The sequence below is a fragment of the Polypterus senegalus genome, chromosome 5 (genome assembly GCF_016835505.1).
Source record: "Polypterus senegalus isolate Bchr_013 chromosome 5, ASM1683550v1, whole genome shotgun sequence".
Taxonomy (NCBI): domain Eukaryota; kingdom Metazoa; phylum Chordata; class Cladistia; order Polypteriformes; family Polypteridae; genus Polypterus; species Polypterus senegalus.
In genome coordinates, this window is record NC_053158.1 from 65898499 (window position 1) to 65924450 (window position 25952).

Below are 25952 nucleotides of genomic sequence, written 5' to 3' on the forward strand. Positions count from 1 at the left end.
AATGAAGTGTGACAAGATGAAACAAAACATTATTATTTGGCAGTGCTATTAGTCAGTGAAGCATTATTCTGGGCTTATCCTATTCCTGCTTTGTTTTCGATGCCACTGGTTTAGGCTAAGTAATCCATAATCATGCATGTGATTGAGTGGAATTAAAAATCAGTTGAATGGCACTACATATCCATTTATCATACGGCACAAAATGCAAAAATTCAAAGTAACAAGCTAACAATGTGAATAATTAAAAAGAAAACTTTATTTCAGCTATGAATTAAATGTTTAACAGAGGAAAGATCATAAGTATTGGACAGAACAATGCAAAGGGTGTTCGATAATTTATCTACCTGAGTATTATGTATTTGTGGTACAGATCTGAACATGTCACCGGACATCTGGATGTATCCTGGCATGCCACACATGCAATTTGAGATCAATTCATAGCAAACACTCCAAGCGAGACAAACATGGCAAACACACCTACAGTACCTGTAAGTCTATAAAGAAATTGATAGATTGGGAGCATTGTTCCATCATTAAATTCCTTACAAAGGTTGGGAAGAAGCCAATGGAAATTCATGGCAGGATGAATGCTGTGTATGTTGATGATGCACTTTCATACTCTAAGGTGAAGTTTTGGGTCAAGCAATTTAAATGAGCTCAGGAGTCGGTTGAAGTTGAACCCCACACAGGGCATGCTAGGGAGGCATCTTCATAGTAAATGTGCCAAAAAAAGGGCATGATTATGGAAGATTGTCATTAAGGTTGGTGTAATAGTCCATGAACTAGGCATTTTAGCTTAAACAATCATCCCTACTCAGTTGATGACATCAAATGTCATTTCCCAATGGGTTCCCCGAATTCTAACACAGGATCAGAAAGCATGTAGCCAGGAATTCAGTCACAATAACTTGGACCTCTTAGAGAAAAATCCTATATTTTGCCACTCATGGGTTTGCCAAACAAGAATCCATACAATGGAAGCATAATAGGTCCCCGACCACGAAGAAATTTCATGCGCAGCAGTCAGTCGGAAAAGTCATGGTGACAGTTTTCTGCATATAAAGGGTGTTCTGATGTTGGAATTCATGCCATACAAGTTAGCCATCACTGGAGAAACCTACACTTCTACACTGAAGTAATCATATGAGGATGTAAAACAGAATTGTCATGGTCAACTGTCAGCAGGCATGTTGGTAAATCTAAGTCTGTTATCAGGTAATGTGGCGTCATAGCGCTTAACCATCCACTGTACGGTCCAGACCTGACCCCACTGGTTATCTTCTCTTTTGAAACCTGAAAAGGTTCCTTCACAGATATCAATTTCCCTCAAGGAGGCAGTAATTGGTTGACCTTAGGATCAAGATGAATCCTTCAATTTCAAAGGGATTAAATCAATGGAGGCAAAGTGGACCAAGTGTGTTGAAGTCAGGGTGGTTCACACTGAAATGTAATGAGGTGAGTTTGGGTAGATAAATTATTGAACACCCCTCATGCATACAGTATACTGGTATTTAAACTCCACATCCTATGCAATTGTTTTTGCTTCAGCATTAAGTGAAGATGCAGTGCAAATCCCCCTCATGCCACTGTTGATAATTTAGTGTTAAACTTTTTGATTCATCGCACATTAACAGTTTAAAGTGACATTTTAATTTTTAAATTTGATTGCATAGTAGGTGCCAGGGAATTGAACATACTTCCATGTAGTCAATTTATACCTTCACCTAGGGATTGGAATGGTTACGTGCGAAATCAAAGTCAAAGCCCACTCCATATGAAAGGTAATCTTTCTGCAGAGTTTTGGGCTTCGTTACGCCCGGCTGACTTGACTGTGCCCACACCTTGTTCATCTTAACGCTCAGCCTCCTCTCCAAAGAACGACACACACGTTACGTAATCGTCATCCAACGGCTTCGCCCTAACCCCTCCCGACGTTTATGTAACTACTGCGAAGCCACGCGGCTGCGAGACGGGCCACGCCCCTCTACGACGCGCCTCTCGCTATTGGCTGGCGGGTATGTTTTGGGAAGTTTTTTTTTCGTGATGCGTTCTGTGCCTTTTCATTGCTCACCTAGTCTTTGGAGGCTTCCTCGCCTTGGGCTCCGAGGTGCATTTTGCAGCGTCTGCAGGCGGAGGGCGCCCATATAAACATAAACACGCGTTCCCACTGAGAAACGGTTTGCGGCGGATGCACAGACTGTACAAACACCATGGCGGCCGCTGCCAGTAGTAGCCCGTCGGCTACCACGTTGCAACTGAAGCACCCAGGACTGGAGCCCACACGAAAACGTATTGACCCTCGGAGAAGACAGGCCGCCCTCACCTTTCTCACCAACATTTCCCTGGACGGGCGGCCGGTGCATGAGGATAGCGAGACGGCGGAAGGGTCGGTGGAAGTCAGGACTCGAGGAAGTGTGTTTTCTGCAGACAGAGGGGTTTCCTCCCCCACAGCTGCCTCCATCCAACCTTTATATGCCGCCAGCCACCCTAGCCTTTTTGGTTCTCGACCCATCTTCACGGCGAGCATGAGCCCACTTGCCAAACCGCTGCCCGCTGAACTGGAAGGAGACGTCTGGAGCAGCAGCGTGCATGTTGCCGGCCAGCCTCCCTTTACGTCGTCCAGGGGTAGATTACAGTCCTTCACTCAGGGAATTCTACCTGCCTCTTTCTCTAGGGCCACATCACAGAGCTACTGCTGCCCGGAGCAGGGGCAGGTAGGCAGCGGCACCTTCGAGCTGCAGAGATCCAGGTACATTGAGTGGAGTACAGATGCAGGGGAGCATGGGGTGACGATCGCGGTTTTGCCTGGATTGGTACTCCTGCAGAGGGGGAGCTTCTTATTAACGTGACATGTGCTCGAATGAGGAAACGGTTGCTCACTGTTTTTTTTTAGTTGCGAATTGTGAGTGAATCGCCATTATTCAGTTTGCAGCTTGAAAAATGCATTAATAGCCATCTTTCTCATGTTAGCGGTCGTTGTTGCGAATATAATATGATTTAATTTGGGAAGATTTCCTCAGAAAATTAATAGTGCAAGCTGTCCGTGGGTGAGGGATACTTCCCTGCTGCCGTTCTCCAACGTTGACTTCATTCCCATTTAGAGGGAGCCAACTTTAGAGAGAGTAATACGAAATACAAATACATTTTGCAAATAATTGCACGGAAAATCAGCTGCTGTTATCGTTTTTAATATGTAGAAGAGCATTAATGCTAAAAAAAATCATGGCGCTATTAACAATTTTCCACTGGTAAACAAATGTTTCGAATTGGATGTTTACAGAGATGGGCAGGAAACGTCTTAATAAAAAAACGATGTTTTCAGCAATACACACAGATAAAATTATACCTTTATTTTGCGCAAATGTGTAGAATACGCATGATATTTTTAATTAAGTTTTTGAAGTAGAATGTGCAGTTGAGTGCCTTATTTTGCTAGGTGTTTAAACAAATTAAAATACCTTTCATCCGTGTCAGATCTGCATAGCTAAGTTCCGATCTTTGGATATCGGTGACTGCATTCCGCAAACCTAAGCTGGAAGGCCAGTATATCTATTGAAATTAACATCAACCAAGATCAATGCATTTTTGATGATATATAGTAAGTTTTTATGGGATTCATTTAGACTGTGTCTGAATGTTTCGCCGTATTCTAGTAAGTGCAGTATAAAAGTTTAAAAGTAAGATGTGGCAAGAGTTTGCAAATACAACTTGGAACATTGTGGACATGGAAGGAAAGGAAGCTATACATCTAGTGTGAATCTCCCTTCATGCATACTTGTGTGAATTTAATGTATGAACTGACTTTTAGAAGTTCAGGCTGTAAGGTCATTGGTACTAAATGGAAGAATATGCAATTATCCACAACTAGTTTACAGTTTCTTCCTGCCAAAATATCAGGTAATGAAGCATCTCAATTTACATACAAAAGTGTGGTGGGCCAAGAGGCTCACATCATTAAACACCAATAAAGAAACCAATAGAAAACAAAATTTAAGGTAGCATTTATTAAAAATGCAATAAACCAACATCTGCGTTAAATGGTTTATTGTATCAATTTTTACACAATAATTTAGGTAAAATTACAATTACACATCACAAAGTTTCACAGTACTTCTTTAGATTAGATCGATGCTCTCATCCCTACCTATATGGACAGCAGGTAGCACTAAAGATTTAACATGAAGTAATCACTGAAAGTTATTGAAACATCTAGCAGTGGTTTAACCTGCTTAGCTACATGAGGACATCTTTAATCAATGACTTACAGACCTGAAATGTTCCTTGTTAAAACAGACGTCTCAAAATGTGAGTCAGTGAAGCAGGTGCCTAACTGCATCCCTTTTGATTCAGATATTGACCTGGTATATTTTCTGTAGTCATGGTCAGTAAAGATTGTGTGAAGTATGGTCTAATTCTCACTATTAGAACTATTCATCATTCCCAACAAGATTAGGGTGTATTTTAGTAAGGATTGACACCTTTTTCAGTGTGAAAATCTGTTAGAAAGATTTAATTCCCAAAAAGTATCAGGCTATCTAGAAGTGCATTCTTTTTAAAGCACTATTAGTGTTTGGAGGCAATACCTATTACTTTACAATATTTAGTTTAATTTCTACAGTAGAAAGTGGGTAAAGCCAAGGAAAGTGTAATTATTTTATAACACCAGGGGCAGGAATCTGTGCATACTCCAACTTCCGCGTTCTTCCGCTCCATAAATCCCAATCAGCGTGTGCATGCGCCTTCTGACCCGCCCCGTCTCCTCCCAGAATTACACCTCTTTGAATATGCAAATCAATATAAATGGACCTTAAGTTCAGCGTTCTGTGAAAAGGTAATGGCAAAAGCACGAGGGAAAATATAAGAATTTCAGCGAATACCAGTTGGAGGCAAAGAAAAACGTACTATTTGTTAGTTTATACAGTGGTAGAACCAACAAAAGGAAGTTGATCGACTGACATAGCGTGTTGGAGAAACAAGCTCAAGTTCACAAAGTCGCACAGTGCCCGACATAAAAAAGAAGTTGTCACATATCAAAGTCGCCATGAAAAGGCGAGACGTAGCCCACCGTCTGAGTGTCATATGGAAGCTTATTAGGATACAGTGAGAAAAAAAGGCACAGAGTAGGAAAAAAGCACGAAATGTTAACTTCAATCTCGAAATATCCGCTTTAATCATGTAGTTTATTTTGTCATTAAAGTAGAACATAAACTTCATCTTAAAATCATTTAATTTACTGGTTTCTCAAATCCCATCGTAACTAAAGTAGCACGTTAAATGCTTTGTTTTGTATTTGATCTTCAATGTGCTGTATGTGTGTGAATCACTACGTGCTTCCGTTCTTTCTCTTTCTAAGACAGGACACACAATCCATTAGATTCGTGATATTACAGCTCTCTGAATAATTAAAATACTGAGATGTATACGTGATATCATTTTCATGATGATTTTAATGAAAGCATGTTATTAAGAACACGATGGCGCAGTGATTGTTCATGTCTCATACAAGATGCTGCTGCGCCATGCGCCACCTTCGATGAAATAATCTATTGTAGCAGTACTGTCTCTTTCAAACATACTAACCTTCAATTCTTGTCCTTACTTTTCTTTCCCCAATCGCCACACAATCAGCTCTGTAATAGACGTTAAGCCATCTGTAAGCTTCCAGCGACGATTCTTCAAAACTGTTAAGGAACATTGAAATATCTTCATAGTACGTGTTTAATTATTCTATCCGTCTATCCTTCCAGTGTCGCGCCAGTCTCAGCAAATATACAGCTCGAGGCAAGAACAATACGTGAACATGCAAGCGCTGCAGCACCGTGTCCTCACATGTTTAATTATTAACAATACAGATTATTTAAATGAAGTTAAAGTTTTATCTGTATAATATAATCAACATATTTTGCTGCATTTCATCTTACAAATGATACCGTCCTCATATGTAAATACATGCTTTATAAAATGGTGCAGGTTGTGTAATATTAAAACTGTAGTGCAAGTTTACAGTGGGGTAATTGTACTTATAAGTACAAACAGTTCTACAAGGAGCAATTGATTGAGTGCGTTTATAGTTCTTGGGATAAAACTGTTTCTGAACCGCGAGGTCCTTACTGTACAGGAAAGGCTTTGAAACATTTAGCTGTGGCTGAGGCAGTGTGGGCTTGATGCTGTATATCAATAATTCTCTTTCCGATCAGCTGCTGCTGTGATTCCCCACTCAGATACAGTGATATAAATACTCCGAGTGGTGCAGTGAGAGTAATATGGAAAAAGATGATCCGCTGTGGCAACCCTTAAAGGGAGCAGCTGAAAGAAGAAAAATAAGAAGGTGGTGCAGTGAGAGTAACAACGCTAAAGCTGTTATGGTATTTGGAATACTATGGCTATTCCCTGGACCATTATGTTGTTACAAGTTAATTACATTCAGATGCATTACACTAATAAACAATATGCGGTTAGTTTCAGTGTATTTATAAAGCCGCGTCAGGAAAATAAAGAACCACACAGGAACAGTAGCACTGCTTTGATGCTAGGTGCCGCCAGTCTGCAAAACCGAGTGGAGAATTTGCGTACGACAAGGTATGAGGTACTGTAGAAAAGTGCAGTACTTTACGGCAAGTGTAGGTTTTATACATCACGATTTGAACGTGGAAAAGTTGTTACGCAACATTTCTGTGCATACGCACCGTTCATACATGAGGCCCCAGTTGTATTCTATGTTTTGTGTATTTTAGGAAATGAAATGGCCTTATAAAGTTGCAGTGGGCAGTAACTTTTCAGCCTTCAGGTATTTTATGCAGTGTTTACCATATTCGGAGTGTATGCCAAATCAACAGATTTTTACTTAGTTGATGGTGATTAGTGGTAACTGCGCTGCAGTAAAACATCACAAAGTAAAATCATTTGTGATAATACTACAATCACTTCCACCCCCAGCATCAGATTATGGTGTTCAAACACCATTAGGTTGAATATGACTTGGAACACACACTGACTTGGACACACACACACACACACACATACATTGTTATACACTGATAGTGTAAATTTGAACTGTATTTAAGCAATCATTGATGTGCAAATTATTCCATGTTTTTATTGACCAGTGGAAGCTCAAAAGGTATAACAACGCTTTAGCCAATGAGGGGTCAAAAATTAGTCTAGCTCCCTAGGCTGTAGCCTTTTCTAATCTGTTCAATAAACAACCTGTGCACATTTAGCTGGTAATGTTGTCAAACATTTCATGACTATACATATAGCATCCCCATCAGCTTCTGTTCCCACAGACCAACAAATGGATGTTCATTTTGTCTTTTTAAACTTTAAAACTGGATAATACAATGTTGAATTTTTTATTATTGTTATATATCTAATAGTCGGGGGAGAGAGGGGAAAAAAAGTAAAAATAAATAAATAATTTAAAAAAATTGTAACAGGCCTTCCAAGCCTATCCACCAAGCCATTTGTGCAGAGCACAACTACTCACCCAACTACTCCAGTGCTAGGGTTGGGGGGAGGGGTGCTGATTGGAGAAAAATGGACACGTGCTTTTTAAGTTAAGCACCATCAACAATCCCAAGCAATGCTGATATGGGGGTAAAATAAAGACTGCCTTTTTAAAGGCACCATGCCACAAGACATTAGATAAACAGCAAATGAAAACATCCTGAGCAAGAAAACGTCGACTGCTCTCCATGGAATGTTGAGAATGCATACTGTGATACAAGCAAAATTAAGTTGTCCTCACACCACTGGGCTTGCTAACATATCAATAAATTTGCTTCAAAAGTGGAAAGATACTATATAGGCGTACTGTATTTAAAGTAAAGTTGATAATTTATTTACATGGAGTACCTCATTTGTATGCAGTGCAGGCAGCATTGATGTGTGGTGTATTTTTTTCAACTTAAAGTGTAAAAGGCTTAGGCCGTTAGCAAAATTAATTTTATTTAAATGCCTTCAGCATACTACCAGCTCATGTACCAGTAAACAGTCCAGAGCTTTAGATTTAATTACATGCTGTTTACTTAGGAGCTGCCTGGTTAAAGGAGATAACAGTAATAACCATTATCTAGTTATGTACACGTGTTTGGTTTAAGGCTAAGTTGGTATTTCACTTAACACTGTATTTGTCATATAATATTAACTTCAATTGGGTGCTAATTCTGCCTGTGTTGGGGAAAGAGGTGGAGAGTGCAGAGACCTTTGTACTGCTGAATTGACAACTTTCCTTTGTGCTTTGCTGAATCGACCTGCTCTTGAATGGGGAGCCTCCACTAGTGTGTTTCAGCCCTCTTGTTTTCCTTTTAGTACAGCTGAACACTCCGTTTAAATGCTGCATTTTTTTTGTGGTACACTCACATACCAATAATAGATCCCTAATTTTTAAAGGTAAACCAGAGTCTTTAAATACAAGACTCACAACCCATTTCATCTGATAATTTGTTTTATCAAGCAAAGCTTAAGAATATTACGTTTCCATGTGACTTTTCAAAATGTTGATTCATTTTTTTAATTAATTTTTTTAGACCAGTAATTTAGCAATAATCTGATTTTAAAATTGGACACCATGATGCATTAACTGTATATTGTTTGGCTTTGTTTTATTAAACACTTAAATATCTATTATAATAATTTCATTGTCCGTCTTGTATATAATTTCAGTAGCACTTATTTTGCTTCTTATAAAGTACTTTAAGCTGCATTTAATGGTTAGAAATGTGATGTATAAACTTATTATAATCCTTTTAACAATGAGTAAATAGTTTAAAGAAAGTGTATGAAAATAAATAATTTCATCGATGCCCTAGGTCCAGTTTGAATTTTCCAAAAACAGTCAAGTATCTATAACAATATCATTCAAAGACCAGTTGCTTTACCTAAATTCTACCTAAATTGAAAACCCCACTGGACTGCCTAGACATTTTCCATTGATGCCTAAATTTGTTCAACAGTCATTCAGTTGTTCTTTGGCTCACTGCTAGGCAGTGCAGCAGTAAGTCATTCTTTTCCATATCTTCCTAAACCTGTCTTGGCACTTTCAGAAACAACCTTGATCTGAATAAATGATAGTAAGAATAATTTCTTTGTTGTTCTTTGGTGTTGCATCTGTTTAGCAATGCACATTATTATGCAATGTTAGTTTAAACTTTTGTGACTTGTTGAAACATGTATTACAACACCTGCACCTCTTTTTTTATATTGATGTTAATATATGGAACATTGCAGAAGAGTTGCTTTGTAATGAGCATAACCTATACTGTAGGTTGTTTTCCAATTTCTTGCCAAGGTCATCTGTTAAAAAAAAATCAAGATAAGAATCCTATAACTGCCAACCCCGCAATTTCCTCATTAAGATTTAGTACAGTTTCTGGAAATTTTCCTTGCTCTGTGTATTTAGAAACAAATCCAGAAAACTGTCTGATAAGGCATATAAAGCATTAAGCTGTCTTCATATAAAATGTGCTAATATTAATTCAAGTGAACCATTCATAAAAATCTGTGGCAATAAGGTATGAATGCCTTTTATTAACTTAATTGTTATATTAGCATTTTGTAAACTAACTGGAAGTTGAGTGAATTGTGACATAAATTAGCTTTATTCCATCACCCTAATAAGGACATTGTTTAACATGTTTGCTCAAACCTATTTCTAGATTTTTTTTTCCCTGTTGTAAAGTAAGTGGTGCACATTGAACCAACAATGAAATGAGTTGTGTGGCATTTCTGTCAGAAACCAAATTTTGTAGCCCACTGTGGATTATTAAAAGTGAACTTACATTTGTGTTCAGATTCTTGCTGTTTTGTGCTGGCTCTGTGTTTTTCTTGGCAAACCATACTGTTACATTTTAAAGGTATTTTGTCATTTGAGTGCATTGTGCAAACAGTGATTGGAGCAACTCAACCATTTTTTTCTCCAATACAATGTCTTTCATTTTGCAGTCAAGATTGTTCATCCTGGACCAATTTTGCACAGTTCTGAGGATGTGTTGATCTCCAATTCCATTAACTTGAATTAGACCATATGTGAATGCTGTCAAATTTGGAAACTGCTTATTTACCAACTCATTCCATTCATTGGCTAATAGTGGGCACAGAATTCCATGATTTTCATTTAATCTGGAGTTGAGAGATTTCTTGGGAGAGTAAGAATTCATTGGCCCTCTTGCATACTTTGGTTCCATTAAAATGTGTATTTAATCTGTGGAGGAAAATTATCTGTAGCTTTTTAGGTACATTTTCTTTTACTTGTTGCTGTTTGTCTTTTCCGTCAGTTTTGATCTGTTTCCACACTAGTCATCTATAGAGATTCCAGACCATGCATTCATTATAAAGCATACCATTGGGTAGTCTGAATGCTTTTGTTGTTATGGGTGTTGCAGCATATAAGTGTTGTGCAAGCCTGATTCAAGATTTCTTTATTTGATACATTTGTTAACCTAATATTCTGTGATCAAATTGAACCAGTGTATTAGTAATGTTGAAAAGATGTTGTGGGGCAGGTGCTGATTGAGAAGCCATATGCCGTAAAGTTAGAAGCTCTTTCCCAGCCTCTTGGTTTGGACCAATAGACTGAGGAACCTTTGCCCGATTTTAGCAGGCAGAATAGTCCATTACCAGGCTGGTAGGATTCCTTGATATTTTTGGTGGTTCTGTCCCTACACTGGTTGATGTAAATGCTCATTCTACTTGCATTTTAGCTTGCTCAAAAGAAATGTTGCTGCCTTTTTTTTTTTTTTTTAATAGCATATAATGCATATCACTTTTATTATTTTCTGTTTATTTTTTAATGGTGTATACAGCTTTTACTTTTTAAAAAAAAAACAAAAACTTTTTGCTAGAGACTTCATAATTTGATAATATGTATCTGCCTCTTAATGCATTGGTGAAATTTTTTTTGGCCCTGTAGTCACCTCTATGGTAGTTTTTGTAGCAGGAGGTTATAAGCATTTTTATATGCTAATTGTTTTTCTTCTAAGAACATGTGACTTTTTTATGGATCACACAGAATTAGTCATGTGTCCATGTGTGTAGATAAAATAAATTAAAATTTTGGTGACCTACCCTGATTTCAGTAAATCTCTTGGGAGATTTAACTTGGAATGTTCCTGACACATTCATGCATTATGTTAGGGGCAAAGGGCAGATTGTATGGGTGGGTGTGTATGTTGATGGAGAGTGGGAGGCCTTTTAGGAAGTATACTATAATCTGTTTTTAGAAGTAGTTTTTTATATCAGTTTTGCAACAGTTTTTATGCATCAAACACATTTTTGTTTCTTTCAGCTTGTGATTTTTAAAGCATCTTAAATACCATCAGTGTATTAGTATTTTAAGCTAACTTGATGTGATGTCTTTGCTTCATGGTATTCGGAATGAGACTTTGAGTGTGGCATCCATATAATTTAACAGGTTCTGTGGTTTAGTTATTGGGGACCCCAAAAACACTGCAGCTTAGAATAGCCCTATTATTTTGGTTTGTGACAGCCTTTCTTTGAATATAAATGCAAACTTGAGTAAATGTAAAAATATTTAATTTCAGTCCAGGGTAGATTTAGTAGTAATGGATAACATTATATGTACATCTCTCGATTATCCTTTAAATTTCCCTCTGCAGCTTGTCTTTAGTGGAAAACGGTAATTATTGCTTCAGAAAGGCAGTCCAGTGTTGATTCAAACATGATCCAGCAATCATATATTTTTGAATGCCGGTAGGATGGATTTAAGAGAGAGAGAGAGAATTACCAGTAAATGGGGGGAATAGAATGACTTAGTATTGCAAGGTTGGTGTTAAAAACTGGGTTGACTACGAAAGATTGTTGTTTGACTTTTTTATGCGATCTGCAGTATACACATGGGATTTAATTCCTCTTGGAAAAGATTTTTTTAAAAGTTGTGTAATTAAGGACAGTTTCTTAATTTGCCCTCACATGTTTGGTATGAGTTTAGGAGTGTTATTTCTTTATATGTTTCTAAGATTTTAAATATTTAGGGAAATATTGATTAGGTCTTGTATATGTTTTTTAATAAAGTGCAGCAGTGACTGTGAGTTATGCAAAGGGTTTTTTTTTTCATTGTAAAATTCTTTTCTGTAAATAATGTGTGCTGACTAATGCTTTTCTGCAAATCCCAAATTCTGTAGACACATGGATTTACTAAAATAGCAGACTTAAGGTAGATTTAATGTTGGGTTTATTGCTGTAAATGTAAGGTGCTTACAACACAAGGGACTGGTACTAAAGAGAGGCCCAGAAGTACTGTGAGCTTATGCTTGCCTCTAGGTTTATTTGGCAAATGCTATAGCTTGTATCCAAAGGAAAATAAAGTGTCATGATTTTAAGCATTATGTATACAGTTTGGATTACAGGTTGTCACAGAACACTTGCTTATTCTGTGGTTGTGTTCAGAGCTTTTTCTGGAACCCTGAAACCAGACATATGTGAGGAAGTGTTGACTAGCCTACAGTGTATTTTGCTGGATGAATTTGTGTTTTTGGTTAACCCCTGGAAATGTCAATATGGTTATGTACTGTCAAAGTATAGCAACATAGTAATTGTAAAGGTGCTTCAGCATGTTTCGTTAGTCTGCTTTTTGTTTCTTAGTTCAGTATAATCTCATCCTTAAAGCAGTCAAATGTATGAGTTTTATTTCAGATGCAGTTTTTTGATATCCATTATTTCACGTTTAAAGGCTAACTTTCCCTGTTGATGTAGCAAAACATTGGAGACTGTATGATTGGCCTGTTTCAGTATTGCTGTGTAAAATATTCTTGTTATATAATGACAATAATATAATGCACCTATGCCTCTTGCATCTATAGACATCATCTCTCGTGGAAATGCACCTTGGATTTAAAGAGAAATGTAACCGGTTCCCCCCGTGATAACAGTTTATATATATATATATATATATATATATATATATATATATAAAAAGTCAATGTGTGTATGTATGTTCCAGCATCACGTCTGAACGGCTGGAGCGATTTTCATGAAACTTGGTGCACATGTTCCTCATTGGTCGACTAAAAATACTGTAGGGTGAAATCCAGCTGTAACCCACCCCCTTCTGGGTAGGGTGTGTGATCTTGCAGTCTTGTATGCATGTTATCATCCAGTTGACACTCTGAATGACCATCAGAGGGCGAACTGGAGTTGACTACCAGCATTCTTTATGTTTGAGCGCCACCGCGCCCCTGTTGCTTTTGAAATTAGAGTTCTACACGTGCAAAAGTGTGTGTGTGTGTGTCTGTCTGGCCCAGAAGTGAGATGTAGCGTCGGGGTGAGGGCTCCAGCTCCGCGGATATGGAAGCGAGGCTAGCACACTGGCAAAAGGAAACCTCCTAAGAAAGACTGTCGCTTAGCTACTAATGCACTAACGATGCAAGCACTTCGGCAACATGAATCCTTCTAGAAGAGAGATTCCCAGAGTAGTTCTGACGATTTAAATACTTTCTTAGGTTAGTATATACCAGGCAAATGTCAGCGTTCTTTATTTTTGAGCAGTACCGCGCCCCTGTTGCTTTTCAAATTAAATAGAGTTGGCTGGTTCCGAGCATCAACTAGATGATAACATACATACAAGACCGCAAGACAAGGAAATTAGTGAGTCTTTATTGTTTGTTAATTTATTTTTATTTTTAACTTTGTGTTTTTAAAATTGTTTTTCGCAAACAATTTAAAAAAACACAAGGGCGAACTGTGACGATGTGGGTTCTGGCTCCACGCTCCCATGGCTGTTTGGGAACCCTTGAACCCAACACCGTCGATAATGAAACCGAGTGAGCTAGTCAATGGAGGCAAATAAACAATTGAGCAAGGGGTGGTGCAAAAAGTGCAATAGTGCTTTTATTTAAAACTGTCCATCAAAACAAAAACAGTGTTCCAATAAATAGTGCAGTTCATTCAATAAATAATCCAATAAAAGAACGTGGAGGTTAAAATCAATAAATAGAAAAAAAAATCCTTTAAAACGAGAGGTTAAAAATCTTCTTTAGGAAGCAGTCTTAAAACAACAAACAAGCTCGGTGCTTCTTTTATCATGTGACTCCCCTGCATCTCCCTGTCCAGGCTTCGCAACAGAGGAGTCACACACTCTATGCAGCTGCCCTCCTACAACACACATTCGAGACTGGAGACCTCCCGATCCCTGGCTCCGGTATGGCACTCATCCCAGCCTCGGAGAACTTGGTTTCCACCAACGGCCAGGTCGCCACGTTGGGGATTCCAACCACCAAGTCTCCCGACTTCCGCTGCCTTTCCGCGGCCTCTCTGCGGCCAGTCGCCTTCCCTTGGTCACTCCCGCTACATAATCGCTCAGCGGGGCGGCGTCAACTCAAACGCCTGGGTGTAGGCCCAACACCCCAGGCCCTCGCAGCTGCCCGTGGCTGTTGTTCGCTCGCTCGCTCGCGCTCTCTCTCTCTCTCTCTTTCACCGACCTGCCTCCGCATCTGCTCCCGGTAACCTCCGTCCTCTTTCCTTTCCTTTTTCTCTCCGATCGTTTCTTTTTTTCATTCCTCCATTTTTTTTTCCCCCTTCAACCACTTGCGCTTCTTTTTTATAACGTGAGGGGCCATCACAGCTGTAGCATTAACCACGGGAGCAATCACGAATGTGGGCAGTTCCTCACCTGTGCACACGGTGAGAAACGCCCACATCGACGACTGCCCCGCGGCTCGCTACAACATCGCCCCCCCTCACGAAGCCGCCTCGGGTGCGGTGATTATTTAAAAATGGACTTTGCTCAGTGAGCTGTGGACCCGCTATACCACACGAACTAGAAGCCACTGCCAGTATTCTTTGTTTGAGCACCACCGCGCCCCTGTTACTTAAATTTGTTAATTTTATTTTTAAAGTTTTTTTTTTTAAATTACTTTTTTCTCAAACAATTGGGGAAAAAAAAGCTAGTCTGATATATACAGTAGGTGGATCAGTTCACTGCACAACAATTTTTTTTGAAACGTCTTGCTTCCTGAACAGTTTTTGGTGATTGTGACAGGTAGCTACTGGGTATGCACAGATATAGTTTTGGTTTTACTGCATCATAGGAACTCTGAGAAATAGACATTTATATGTTTACTGACAATAATGTATTTAGTCACGTTTATATTTCGCATAAGCTATTAAATTCAACAGAATTAAAAGTGTTTTGCTTCTGATTTTCTTTTGTATTCAATGTCTGGTGCATCATGTTGCAGTGTCAAACAGTAGTCAGCAAGCATTGACGGATTCCAGTTGCCCTGGTATTGTTTCTCCATCGTAGCAATGTCCTGGTGAAACCTTTCACCAGGTTCGTCACTGACAGCACCAAGATTTGCAGGGAAGAAGTCCAAGTGTGAGTGGAGGAAATTAATCTTGAGTGACATGTTGCACTTCATTGTCTTGTATGCTTTCAGAAGTTTGTCTACCAGCTGAATGTAGTTTGGGGCTCTGTAATTGCCCAGAAAATTGTCAACAATGTCTTTGAAGGCTTTCCAGACAATTTCTTCTAGCCCAACTAATAGATCTTTAAACCGCTTATCACTCATAACATGTATGATCTGGAGGCCAACAAAAATGCCCTTTTTGATCTTGGCGTCAGTTATTCTTGGGAAAATCTGTCTTAAATAACAAAAACTTTTGCTTTCCTTTCATGAAATTCTTCGAGTCCCAGTTTAATGTGAAGAGGAGGCAAAAATATCTTTGCTGGGTCGACAAGCGATTCATGTGCCACATTTTTATGTCCTGGAACAAACTTTTTACGGAGTGGCCAGTTCTGTTGAGATTAGTGCGACTCTTTGGCACGGCTGTCCCATTCACAGATGAAACAACAGTACTTTGTATAACTGAGCTGCAGTCCTAGTAACAGCAACGACTTTAAGATCGCAATAGATATTCCAGTTTTACCTGCTATACTGGATGTGCTTCAGCAACAGTTACATATTCTCACATGTTTCTTTTATGCGTGCTGCATAGCCAACAGGTACTGAAGGATAAACGTTGCCATTGTGTAGCAGAAGCGCTTTCAGGCTTAACATTGACGAATCAATGAAGAGACACCACTCTTCCGGGTTGTGATCACAACCCAAGGCCGAGAACAATCCTTCAATGTCACAACAGAAACCGAGACTGTCTACTTGTGCAAAAAATTTGGCTATATCATGATGTCGGCCTTGAAACACAAATTTTCGTACCTGGTGACAGCAAACACCATTCCTGCAGTCTTGAACCCAACCGCTCTGCTTTTACTTTGGACAGACCCAAATCTCTGACCAAATCGTTCAATCCGGACTGTGTTATCAGATGTGGATCACCTGATGAGCACAGTTCAAAATCCGGGTCAATGTCACTGTCAGTACCCTGTATTGCAGTTTCTTCATCTGGTTCATCTAAGGTCCAATCCTCTGGTGGTTTCGGAATTGAAAGACTGTCGTCATGTGGCACGGATCTCATTGCTGAAGGCAGATTAGGATGTTCAATTGACTTCTTGTTTTTGGCAGAGAAACCAGACACATTACAGTAGTCAAACAGAAGTAACAGTCCATCACATGGTCTTTCTGTTCTCGCCATATCATTGGAACAGCAAACGGCATTGTCTTTTGAGTGCCTCTGAGCCAGGCTGTCAGACTGACAGCACATGTCACACAGCAAATGTGAGGCGCCCATTCCTTGTCTTGATCACCAATTTTGCAGCTGAAATACAGATGATAAGCTTTCTTCACAAGAGCAGTCATCCAACGTCTCTGAGGCGCAGGTGTATATTCGCCACAGATATAGCAGAATGTATCGTGGCTGTTACGACATTGACGAGACATCGCCTGACACCAAAACGTCTATAGCATTACGCTTACTTACTGTTATATTGGTACAGATACTATACTTTAATTTACTGATACTATACATACACACTGACATCTATATTAACCAAATGAGCAGGATGGGTGTATGCAAGCGACTTTTATAGCATGCTGAGACAGCGTCAAGCTCGTTCAGTCCTGCCCAGGATGTCAACTTCCACAGAACAGCTTCCAACCTGGCCTGATTCCATGCCTGGACATGCCCAAGCTGTACAAACCGTTGCTAAGTCACTTATGGGAGTGAAAATGTTTGGATACAAATATAAGAAAAAATCATGACAAAACTGAAAACGGTACGTGATAGGTAAATTTTGATGTGAAATTCATGATCAGCATCCAAATATCTATAAGAAACACACAACAATGTTCAAGAAGCAAAAACTTTGTTGTGCGGTTACAAGACGTTGAGCGAAACGGGAGATTTGCCTTTTTACAACAGCTTTTTAAATAAATATATACATAGAGCAATAAATAAACACACACACACACACTGGGATTACTATAATGCAAGAAAAATGTAAAAGAGAGAAAACTTCTGACTTGGCTGTCACAGTCCCATTGGAGCAGGTGTATTGGATCTATTATTGTAAAGGAGCCTCAGTAGTGCTTCTTGACACACTTCTGCTGAGTAATTTGTTGGCTAAAAGTACTCTGTGTTAGTGTGTCAGAGAGAGGATGTACAGCATTGTTCATAATGTCACTCAATTTTAAGAATATAAATAAAGCACTCATAAAGACAAAGAGTGATTTCAAAGTTGCATCTATAACAGATTTATTAACCATCACATTTGAAAATGCAATTATACTTGAGATTAACACTAGAATTACCAGAGCCTACGAAAAAACTCGTAATTCCGTCCCACCTTAAACTTCTTCTAAAATCAACTCACACCTCTCCGCCAGCATCCTTTGTCTTCTAAATGTGCTGATAAAGAGAAGCTTGGAGCAGCCGGCTATTCCATCCCCCCACCAATTTAGAACGTGCACGAACTTCAGCTTGATTGAGTATCTGGGAGTGAAGTGGAGTTTTAGAGTGGAAATAATAGATCGTTATTTGGAACACACGCATTTCATGTCTGTTCAGTGTCTACAGTAATCTGTGTCAACACATTGTTAAAACAGAAACGTTTTTTATATTCTGGTAGTAGATGACAAAATGTAGGCATAAACTATATAATGTATGAAGCCTGAAGTCCAAATAGCAAAGAAACATTTTCACAAGAATAACACAATTGCGCTTTTATTCAAAAATATAACTGCAGAAACAAAAAGCCGCCTTAACATGCGACATTGACACCAGTTTATTGTAACTGCCTCCGTGGTTCAATAGACTCAGCCCCGCTTGGAATCAAAGGTCACGAGTTCGATCTTCGCCCCTCCGTTTTGAGAAGTAAACTGCTCTTAGTCTTACTGATTTAGAATAAAAGCATACATTTGATTTCAGTCTGTAACAGCCGGTGCAATTTATGATTCTTGTAAAGGTTAGCTTTTTTTATTCACTTTTCATTCTCTCAGTCGCGTTCAGAATCAATCCATACAACCCCATCTGACACGGCTGTTTTCACTAAAGACGCGCATAGCTCTGCAGTGTACCACGATGCATACTAACGCCAAATACCACATCCCCTCCTCCCCCCCGGGTTCTGACACACAAATGCTAGCGAAGCTGCCTTCTTCGTATCTCACCATCACTTGCTTTTCTTTTTATTCAGTTTTATTGAGTGTTCCTGCCAGTCCCGCATGTTGCTGTATGCTGTTTCTTTTGTACTCCAGGACATGCAGAGGAAAGAATGGTAAAGACCAGTAACTTCGGCGCTATATGCAATCATCAGACACTCCCCATCTGCCCGTGTCGTTCAAACACAGGAACATATATTGGTGTAAAAGTATAACAAAAGTGCACTTTTATTCAAGTGCACTTTTTCCATCGCCTTTTCCTGTAAGAAGCAATGTCTCTCTATGCTGTGGTTTCTATTACACACCTGAAAGAAAGAGACAATACATGTGAAAATATCCAGCATACAGCAACATACGGGGACTGGCAGGAACACTCAATAAAACTGAATAAAAAGAAAATCAAGTGACGGTGAGATAAGAAGGCAGCTTCGCCAGCGCCTGTGTGTCAGAACCGGTGGGGGCGTTAGTATGCATCGTGGTACAACAGAGCTATAGCGCCTGTATTCTGTTTCTTTTGTACTCCAGGGCACGCAGAGGAGAGAATAGTAAAGAGCAGTAAGTTCGGCGCTATATGCAATCATCAGACACTCCCCATCTGCCCGTTGTTTTGTTATACTTTTTATACTGCTCAAACGGGCATGCTCAAAAAATACATGTGTAATGCCACGAAAAGTGCACGCAGACACTTCATTTCACAAACAAAACAAGTGCACTTTTATTCAAAACTACCTGTATAACCAAGAAAAAGAAAGCAAGTTACAGTAGGCGATTGATACGACAGCTTGCATGGTGCAATGCTAAGAAGTGCAGATTTTCATTCCGTGCTATATAAAATCATCACATTCAAATATTAACAGTTCCCACACACCCAAGGACCGTCCTTCCTACATTTACGACACGTGTACTTGTTGCCGTGTACACACCTCTCTGTGCTATGGTTTCTATTACACTGAATGAGCACCTGACACTGTACTTTCTTCCCTGGGGGAAGGTCCCGCATCAGAGAATTTCCAGTTCCTGCATAAATTCACACCCGATCTGACGCTGTTAGTTTTCAAATAATATTGCATTAGTGCAATTATATTTTCACATATATTGTCTCTTTCTTTCAGGTGTGTAATAGAAACCACAGCATAGAGAGAAGTGTGTACATTGCTTCTTACAGGAAAAGGCGATGGAAAAAGTGCACTTGAATAAAAGTGCACTTTTGTTATACTTTTACACCAATATATGTTCCTGTGTTTGAACGACACGGGCAGATGGGGAGTGTCTGATGATTGCATATAGCGCCGAAGTTACTGGTCTTTACCATTCTTTCCTCTGCATGTCCTGGAGTACAAAAGAAACAGCATACAGCAACATGCGGGACTGGCAGGAACACTCAATAAAACTGAATAAAAAGAAAAGCAAGTGACGGTGAGATACGAAGAAGGCAGCTTCGCCAGCGTTTGTGTGTCAGAACCGGGGGTGTTTGGCGTTAGTATGCATCGTGGTACACTGCAGAGCTATAGCGTCTTTAGTGAAAACAGCCGTGTCAGATGGGGTTGTATGGATTGATTCTGAACGACTGAGAGAATGAAAAGTGAATAAAAAAAAAGCTAACCTTTACAAGGATCATAAATTGCACCGGCTGTTACAGACTGAAATCAAATGTATGTTTTTATTCTAAAACAGTAAGACTAAGAGCAGTTTACTTCTTAAAACGGAGGGGCGCAAGATCAAACTCATGACCTCTTGATTCCCAAGCGGAGGCTGAGTCTATTGAACCACGGAGGTAGTTACAATAAACTGGTGTCAATGTCACATGTTAAGGCGGCTTTTTGTTTCTGCAGTTATATTTTGAATAAAAGCGCAATTGTGTTATTCTTGTGAAAATGTTTCTTTGCTATTTGGACTTCAGGCTTCATACATTATATAGTTTATGCCTACATTTTGTCATCTACTACTAGAATATAAAAAGTTTCTGTTTTAACAATGTGTTGACACAGATTACTGTAGAAACTGAACAGACATGAAATGCGTGTTTTCCAAACAACGATCTATTATTTCCACTCTAAAACTCCACTTCACTCCCAGATACTCAATCATGGCATGAGCTGAGAGAAGTTCGTGCACGTTCTAAATTGGTGGGGGGATGGAATAGCCGGCTGCTCCAAGCTTCTCTTTATCAGCACATTTAGAAGACAAAGGCTGCGGAGAGGTGTGAAGGGATTTAAGAAGCGATTTAAGGTGGGACGGAATTACGAGTTTTTTCGTAGGCTCTGGTAATTCTAGTGTTAAAATTCACAATAAAACTTACGTAGTGTAAACATTGAAATTTGAACATTGAAAACATGCAGCTAACTGAGAAATGAAGTGGCCTAAATAGCAGTTGAAGGACATTGTGGCTTGGTTGCCTCCTGACTTTAATAGATTTGCTCTTGATCCTGGCATAGTTGGAAGTAATCCGAGAAGGAGGTTTAAACTATTCCTGATAACTGGGTGAATGTAGAGTTTGGAGTTGAGGGGGTGTGAATCTTCCAGTGGTGCATGGAAGATGTGACTGGTTAAAAAGAGACATAAGAGAGAATTCTAAGGAAGGAGTACTTGTGGCAATGCTGTAATGTTCAAGTGAGAACCTAAGTATGCTGTGTTTTTATTCCCCTTTTCCCTCTTTGGTCTGCAGTTTTTATGTATCCCCTTTTCTGTGCGTATAAATAAAATGTTTATAACCCCTTTTGGGCAAGTGGACTATATAGCAATGCTCATTGCCAAATAATGTAAAACAAACATTCTGAAAATATTTCATACATTTCAGTATACAAGAGGCTAGAGCCTATTCTGGCAGAATTTGACACAGTGCTAGAACCAACACTCAATATTTACATTCGCCTAAAGCCAATTTACAACTGACAACATAGCACATGTCTTTAAGGTGACATAGAAAAACTCGTGGAGACATAGGGAGAACTGCATACTCCACACTCATTTTACCAAATCCAGAGATAGGATTCAAACCGTGGACACACCGGATCCATGAGGGAATAGCCTGAGGGACTAAGTCACCTTATCATTTATTTGAATTTCTGTTTGTGGTGATTGAGTAGTTGTTGAAAGCATACTAGTATTTCACTTGCTTTTGGCTTCTCTTTGACAGTTAATTTTTTGCTTGAATTGTTTCATTTGGTTTGTGTGAGAAGACGACTGGCACAAATTTAAAACACAATAACATTTTACTAGATGATGAAATGTTTACATGATAGTTCTAAATGTATCATGGAATATGGTAGCATTACATTTATCTTTTGATCTTTTTATGTATACACTTTAGCCATGGTGCATGAGTGTGGTTTGTGCAAAATTGGCACCCTGTTCAGGACTGTGTTTTGGTATAGACTTGGCATGTCCTATAATCCTGTGATGGATAAAAGGGTGAACTGACTTTTTACTGGGCAACTATGTCCAGCTTTCAGCATTACTCTTGCTTTTTTAATAATTTCTAGTGATGATTGCTTATTATCTGTAAATTGTTGCATATTTTTTAAGCCTGAATAGCAACCTGGCAGATGCACTAAACTAGAAATCTCTATTGTATTTTTCCCACATTAAAATTCCACCACGGCTTTTGCGTGCATCAACCAGAGTAAATTTCCCAACAAGCACTGGATAATGACACATTGAACATAGTTGCTTCATAAAAACTTCTCTTTAAGTACTACCAGATTTTGTTTGAATATCTATTTAATGCAGTCTTTAATGTTGCATTTTTATTTATTTTTTTGCGTAAACAGCACAGGGGTGTGCACTGCTTTGCATTTTTGTAGTTACATGCAAAAAGTCTTCTTTCAATTAGTATGAGAAATGCGATGTAATTTTGTCAAAATTGTTGCACACTAGAGTTGAGTACCCTCACTGCCTTCTATGAACAGTGCAATCAAATTATAGATGTAGGAGATATTGGTATGTGGTCTATAATTTTTTGTATTTGCCAGGATTGTGGAGTTTTGTTGGAATACCAACGGAAGTGTTGGTAGACCAGTTGGCCAGATGCAGATGGATTCTTTGTAAACTTATTTTCTTCACTTGTCGTATCAGTTTATTGATCAACATTTAGGCACATTACAAACTAATTACCAAAAGCCTATAGAATATGTATGTAATAAAGTATATGTATTGTAATGTATATGTTTATGAACACGTGGGGTTTTTAGGTTCATCATTGTGGTTTTTGTGTTTAAATACACTGTCTTTAACTATGATTGGGGTGATTTTAATTTTTAAACCTCATTAACATTGGTTCACATCATTATAGTTAATTTTATTATTTCATTTTCTAATAAATTTGTCTTGGAGAATGGAATTTATTCATTTATCACATTTGCAAAATCAAATTGTCTCATGCAAATTTCATATGCAAAAAATTATGTATTGATGTAAATCATGTTAGAAGATGTAGGGCATTATTATAGCAGTACCCAATATACTGTGACGTCTTAGAGCCCATTCTGTAGTAATTATGTTTTCTTTTTCAGTTCATTTGTCTTTTGTATACATTTTGTTCTCCATGTTCTGGTTGTTGTCAATGCAACAACTCATGGTAAGAACCAATAATGTACACGTTACATGCATTAGGCCTCTTTAGTGTCAGTAGTTGACCTAATGGCAGTATGCGTTTGGACCACTTTAGCCTTTTCAAAATACAGTAAAATGACACACCTCTTATCATTTGTTTTATATTTAAAAATGCAATTTACAAAGGGGTACCCAAAAATAACCGGAATTGAAAAAAAAAAATTGGTTTAATAATTTTTACTTGCTAAAACTTTAGTCTCCTTCAAAATACTCTCCATGTGAATAAATGCAGTTGTCCCAACGGTTTTCCCACTGGTGGAAACATTTTTGGAATTGCTGAAGAGAAACATTGTCCAGGGCTTGCAGCGATTGTTTTTGTTGTTTTTTTTTTTTGGCTTTGACTTCCTCCACGGTATAAAATGCTTTCCTTTGAGCTCTTTTTTCATATACGGGAACAAGAAAAGGTCTCATGGACCAAGATCAGGTGAGTAGGGAGGGTGGCAAGAGCTCCAAGACCCACAAGTCAATTCAGAAATCTCTTCAATAGTCTGACGATCTTCATAAATTGCATTTCAAACTTTTTCAAGATTTTCGTCATTCCAAATTGTGGAAAGTGGGCCAGATCTCTGTTGGTCTTCAAGTGACATTTCCCCTTGTTTGAAATGCGAACACCACTCATAGACCTGTGTTTTACTTAAAGCTTCCTCTTTAAAAGCAATTTCAAGCATCAGTATAGTTTCAGCAGTTGTTTTCCCTAAGAGAAAACTAAATTTAACACAGACTCTTTGTTCTTTATGATCATCCATTACAATAATCGCAGAGTGCTTTTAATAAGCACCAAAAAAAAAAGTCACTATGGAATGCCATATGAACAATACAGAGCAGCACCACTTGACAGACTGCCACAGAATACTGTAAGTATGCTGCACCTAGCAGCGAAATTCACAACTAAGTCTAGATTGCACACCAGGAACAGATTCCAGTTATTTTTGGATACCCTCTCGTACATTTTTGCGCCAAGTTATGGCTGTATTTGAGACCAGGTATTGGCCATATATTGGTATGTGTGGAGGAGTAGCTCAAAAGGATCTTCAAGTCTCATGTAAAGCATTATTTCTCAAACAGTGTTGTGCCACTGTTGGTTCGTTAGTGGGTCACCTAAGCCATAATTTCTCAACCACTGGTTACCATCATTGGATCACGTATGGGGTCAACAAAGTGATTGGCCTTATTGTGGGATATGTTTCCCTGTTTCTAAGTGGGCTTGTTTAACCAAGATGAAAATCGGTGTGATTAAACTTCATTTCAAGGCCACTTAATTATTTAAAATTTTACTTTTCCAGATAGTGCTTATAAAGTGATGAAAATTAATTATTGATATATTCCCATTTATTCATTTCAAAGCGACCTAAAAGAACAAAAGGCATAATCCTAACTCTGTAGTTTGTATCAACAAGCAGAAAAACAGCAGTGTAACGTCTATTGCAGAAAATATGAATTACCAATGTGCTTACACTCAACAGTGTGGAGAATTAATCAGAATGTCTGGCCAACGGAAACTTCAGTTCTGTGTTGCTTAATTCAGGTGCTGTATAAATTAAGTTCCTGCCACAGCCTGTGTGAAGGCTAGCATGCGGGCGAAGTGCCATAAACCTTTATATACATGATCCAGGCAAACTGGTAACAAAATGAAGGGAGCCATTATTCATGCTACAGTGAAATTTCCATTTATTGAGAGGTGATCAAAAGGATGATATGCCACTTATGAATACATTAAAGGAAACTAAACCAGTTTATATTGTAAGAGTGTTTTTTCCATTGTTCATAAATTGGGCAGCTGTTACCTTTTGTTGCTGTTTGTTTTGGGAAACTGCATTGATTGCTTTTCATACCATTGAAACAACCTTCAAAATGCCCCCTACCACTTTATTCAAAGTTATGTACATTCCAACACTCATAAAGTTAATGAGTCTCCGAAGTGTGTTCTGACAGCTATTGGCTGCTGTAAAACTTACCTTAATCATAGCTTTAGCCTGCCGTGGGATTCCTGTTGCAAAGCTTTTGAGTCTCCTCTGATTATTAATCCCTTTCATGCATGCATAGCAGGAAATTACTAAAGAAACTCCATAAAAACTGCTGCCATATTTTAAAGTTCTCTTTCAGTGCCAGTACTGTACTCAGAGTTTGTAGTAGTTTATTATTGCTGATTGAATATAGATAAGTTTCCAACATGCAGACATTTATTATCTACAGACTTCATGCACTTGTTTAAACTTAGCTTTAGCAGTGGTGCTTGGTGAGTGGTCTAGCAGAGACCCAGCATGGGTTGATGCTTCTTCAAAGAGATGAAGACCTGAACAATCTGGAAGAATTTTGAGCTGCTGCTAGTCTAAATCGATTAGAATTGATATTATAGGAATTTCTAAAATTTTTAACCTACAAATTTAATATTACAAATTTTTGACCATATTTGTTTAATGAGGCGTCTTCAACTCCGGTCCTGGAGGACTACAGTGGCTACAAGTTTTCATTAAAACTCTTTTTGTAATTAGTGACTGTTTTTTTGCTGCTAATTTAACTTCTTTTAAATTAGTTTTACTTGACTTTTTTAAGATTGTTTCCCCTGAATTTCTTCATCATTCCTCTGCATTGCTTCATTTCTTTCCTTAAATGGCACCCAAACAGAAATGAAATCTGAAGTGTATGAGGCATCAAAAGACCAACTAAGTCTGGGCCTGAAACTCCAACCAATTTCACTCCAACCAGTTGCATAATTAGGTTCCTAGTCTTGTTGTTAATTAAATCCATTCTTCAATTCCATGGCTTGTTGCTGCTCTCATTGTTCAATAGCATACAATTCTGAAATTGAAAATTTTCTCTTTTCTAAGAGCA

The 25952-nt window shown here is 38.6% G+C and overlaps 1 protein-coding gene across 1 annotated transcript in view; it reads left to right on the plus strand.

The window, feature by feature from the left end:
- Positions 1-2011: 2011 nt before the first annotated feature.
- Positions 2012-25952, plus strand: part of cables1 (Cdk5 and Abl enzyme substrate 1) — a 97072-nt gene continuing 73131 nt past the window's right edge. Inside the window, exon 1 of the mRNA XM_039754731.1 lies at positions 2012-2749. Within this exon, the coding sequence (XP_039610665.1) occupies positions 2211-2749 (539 nt within the window). The 5' untranslated portion in view covers positions 2012-2210. The remainder of the gene's footprint in view (positions 2750-25952) is intronic.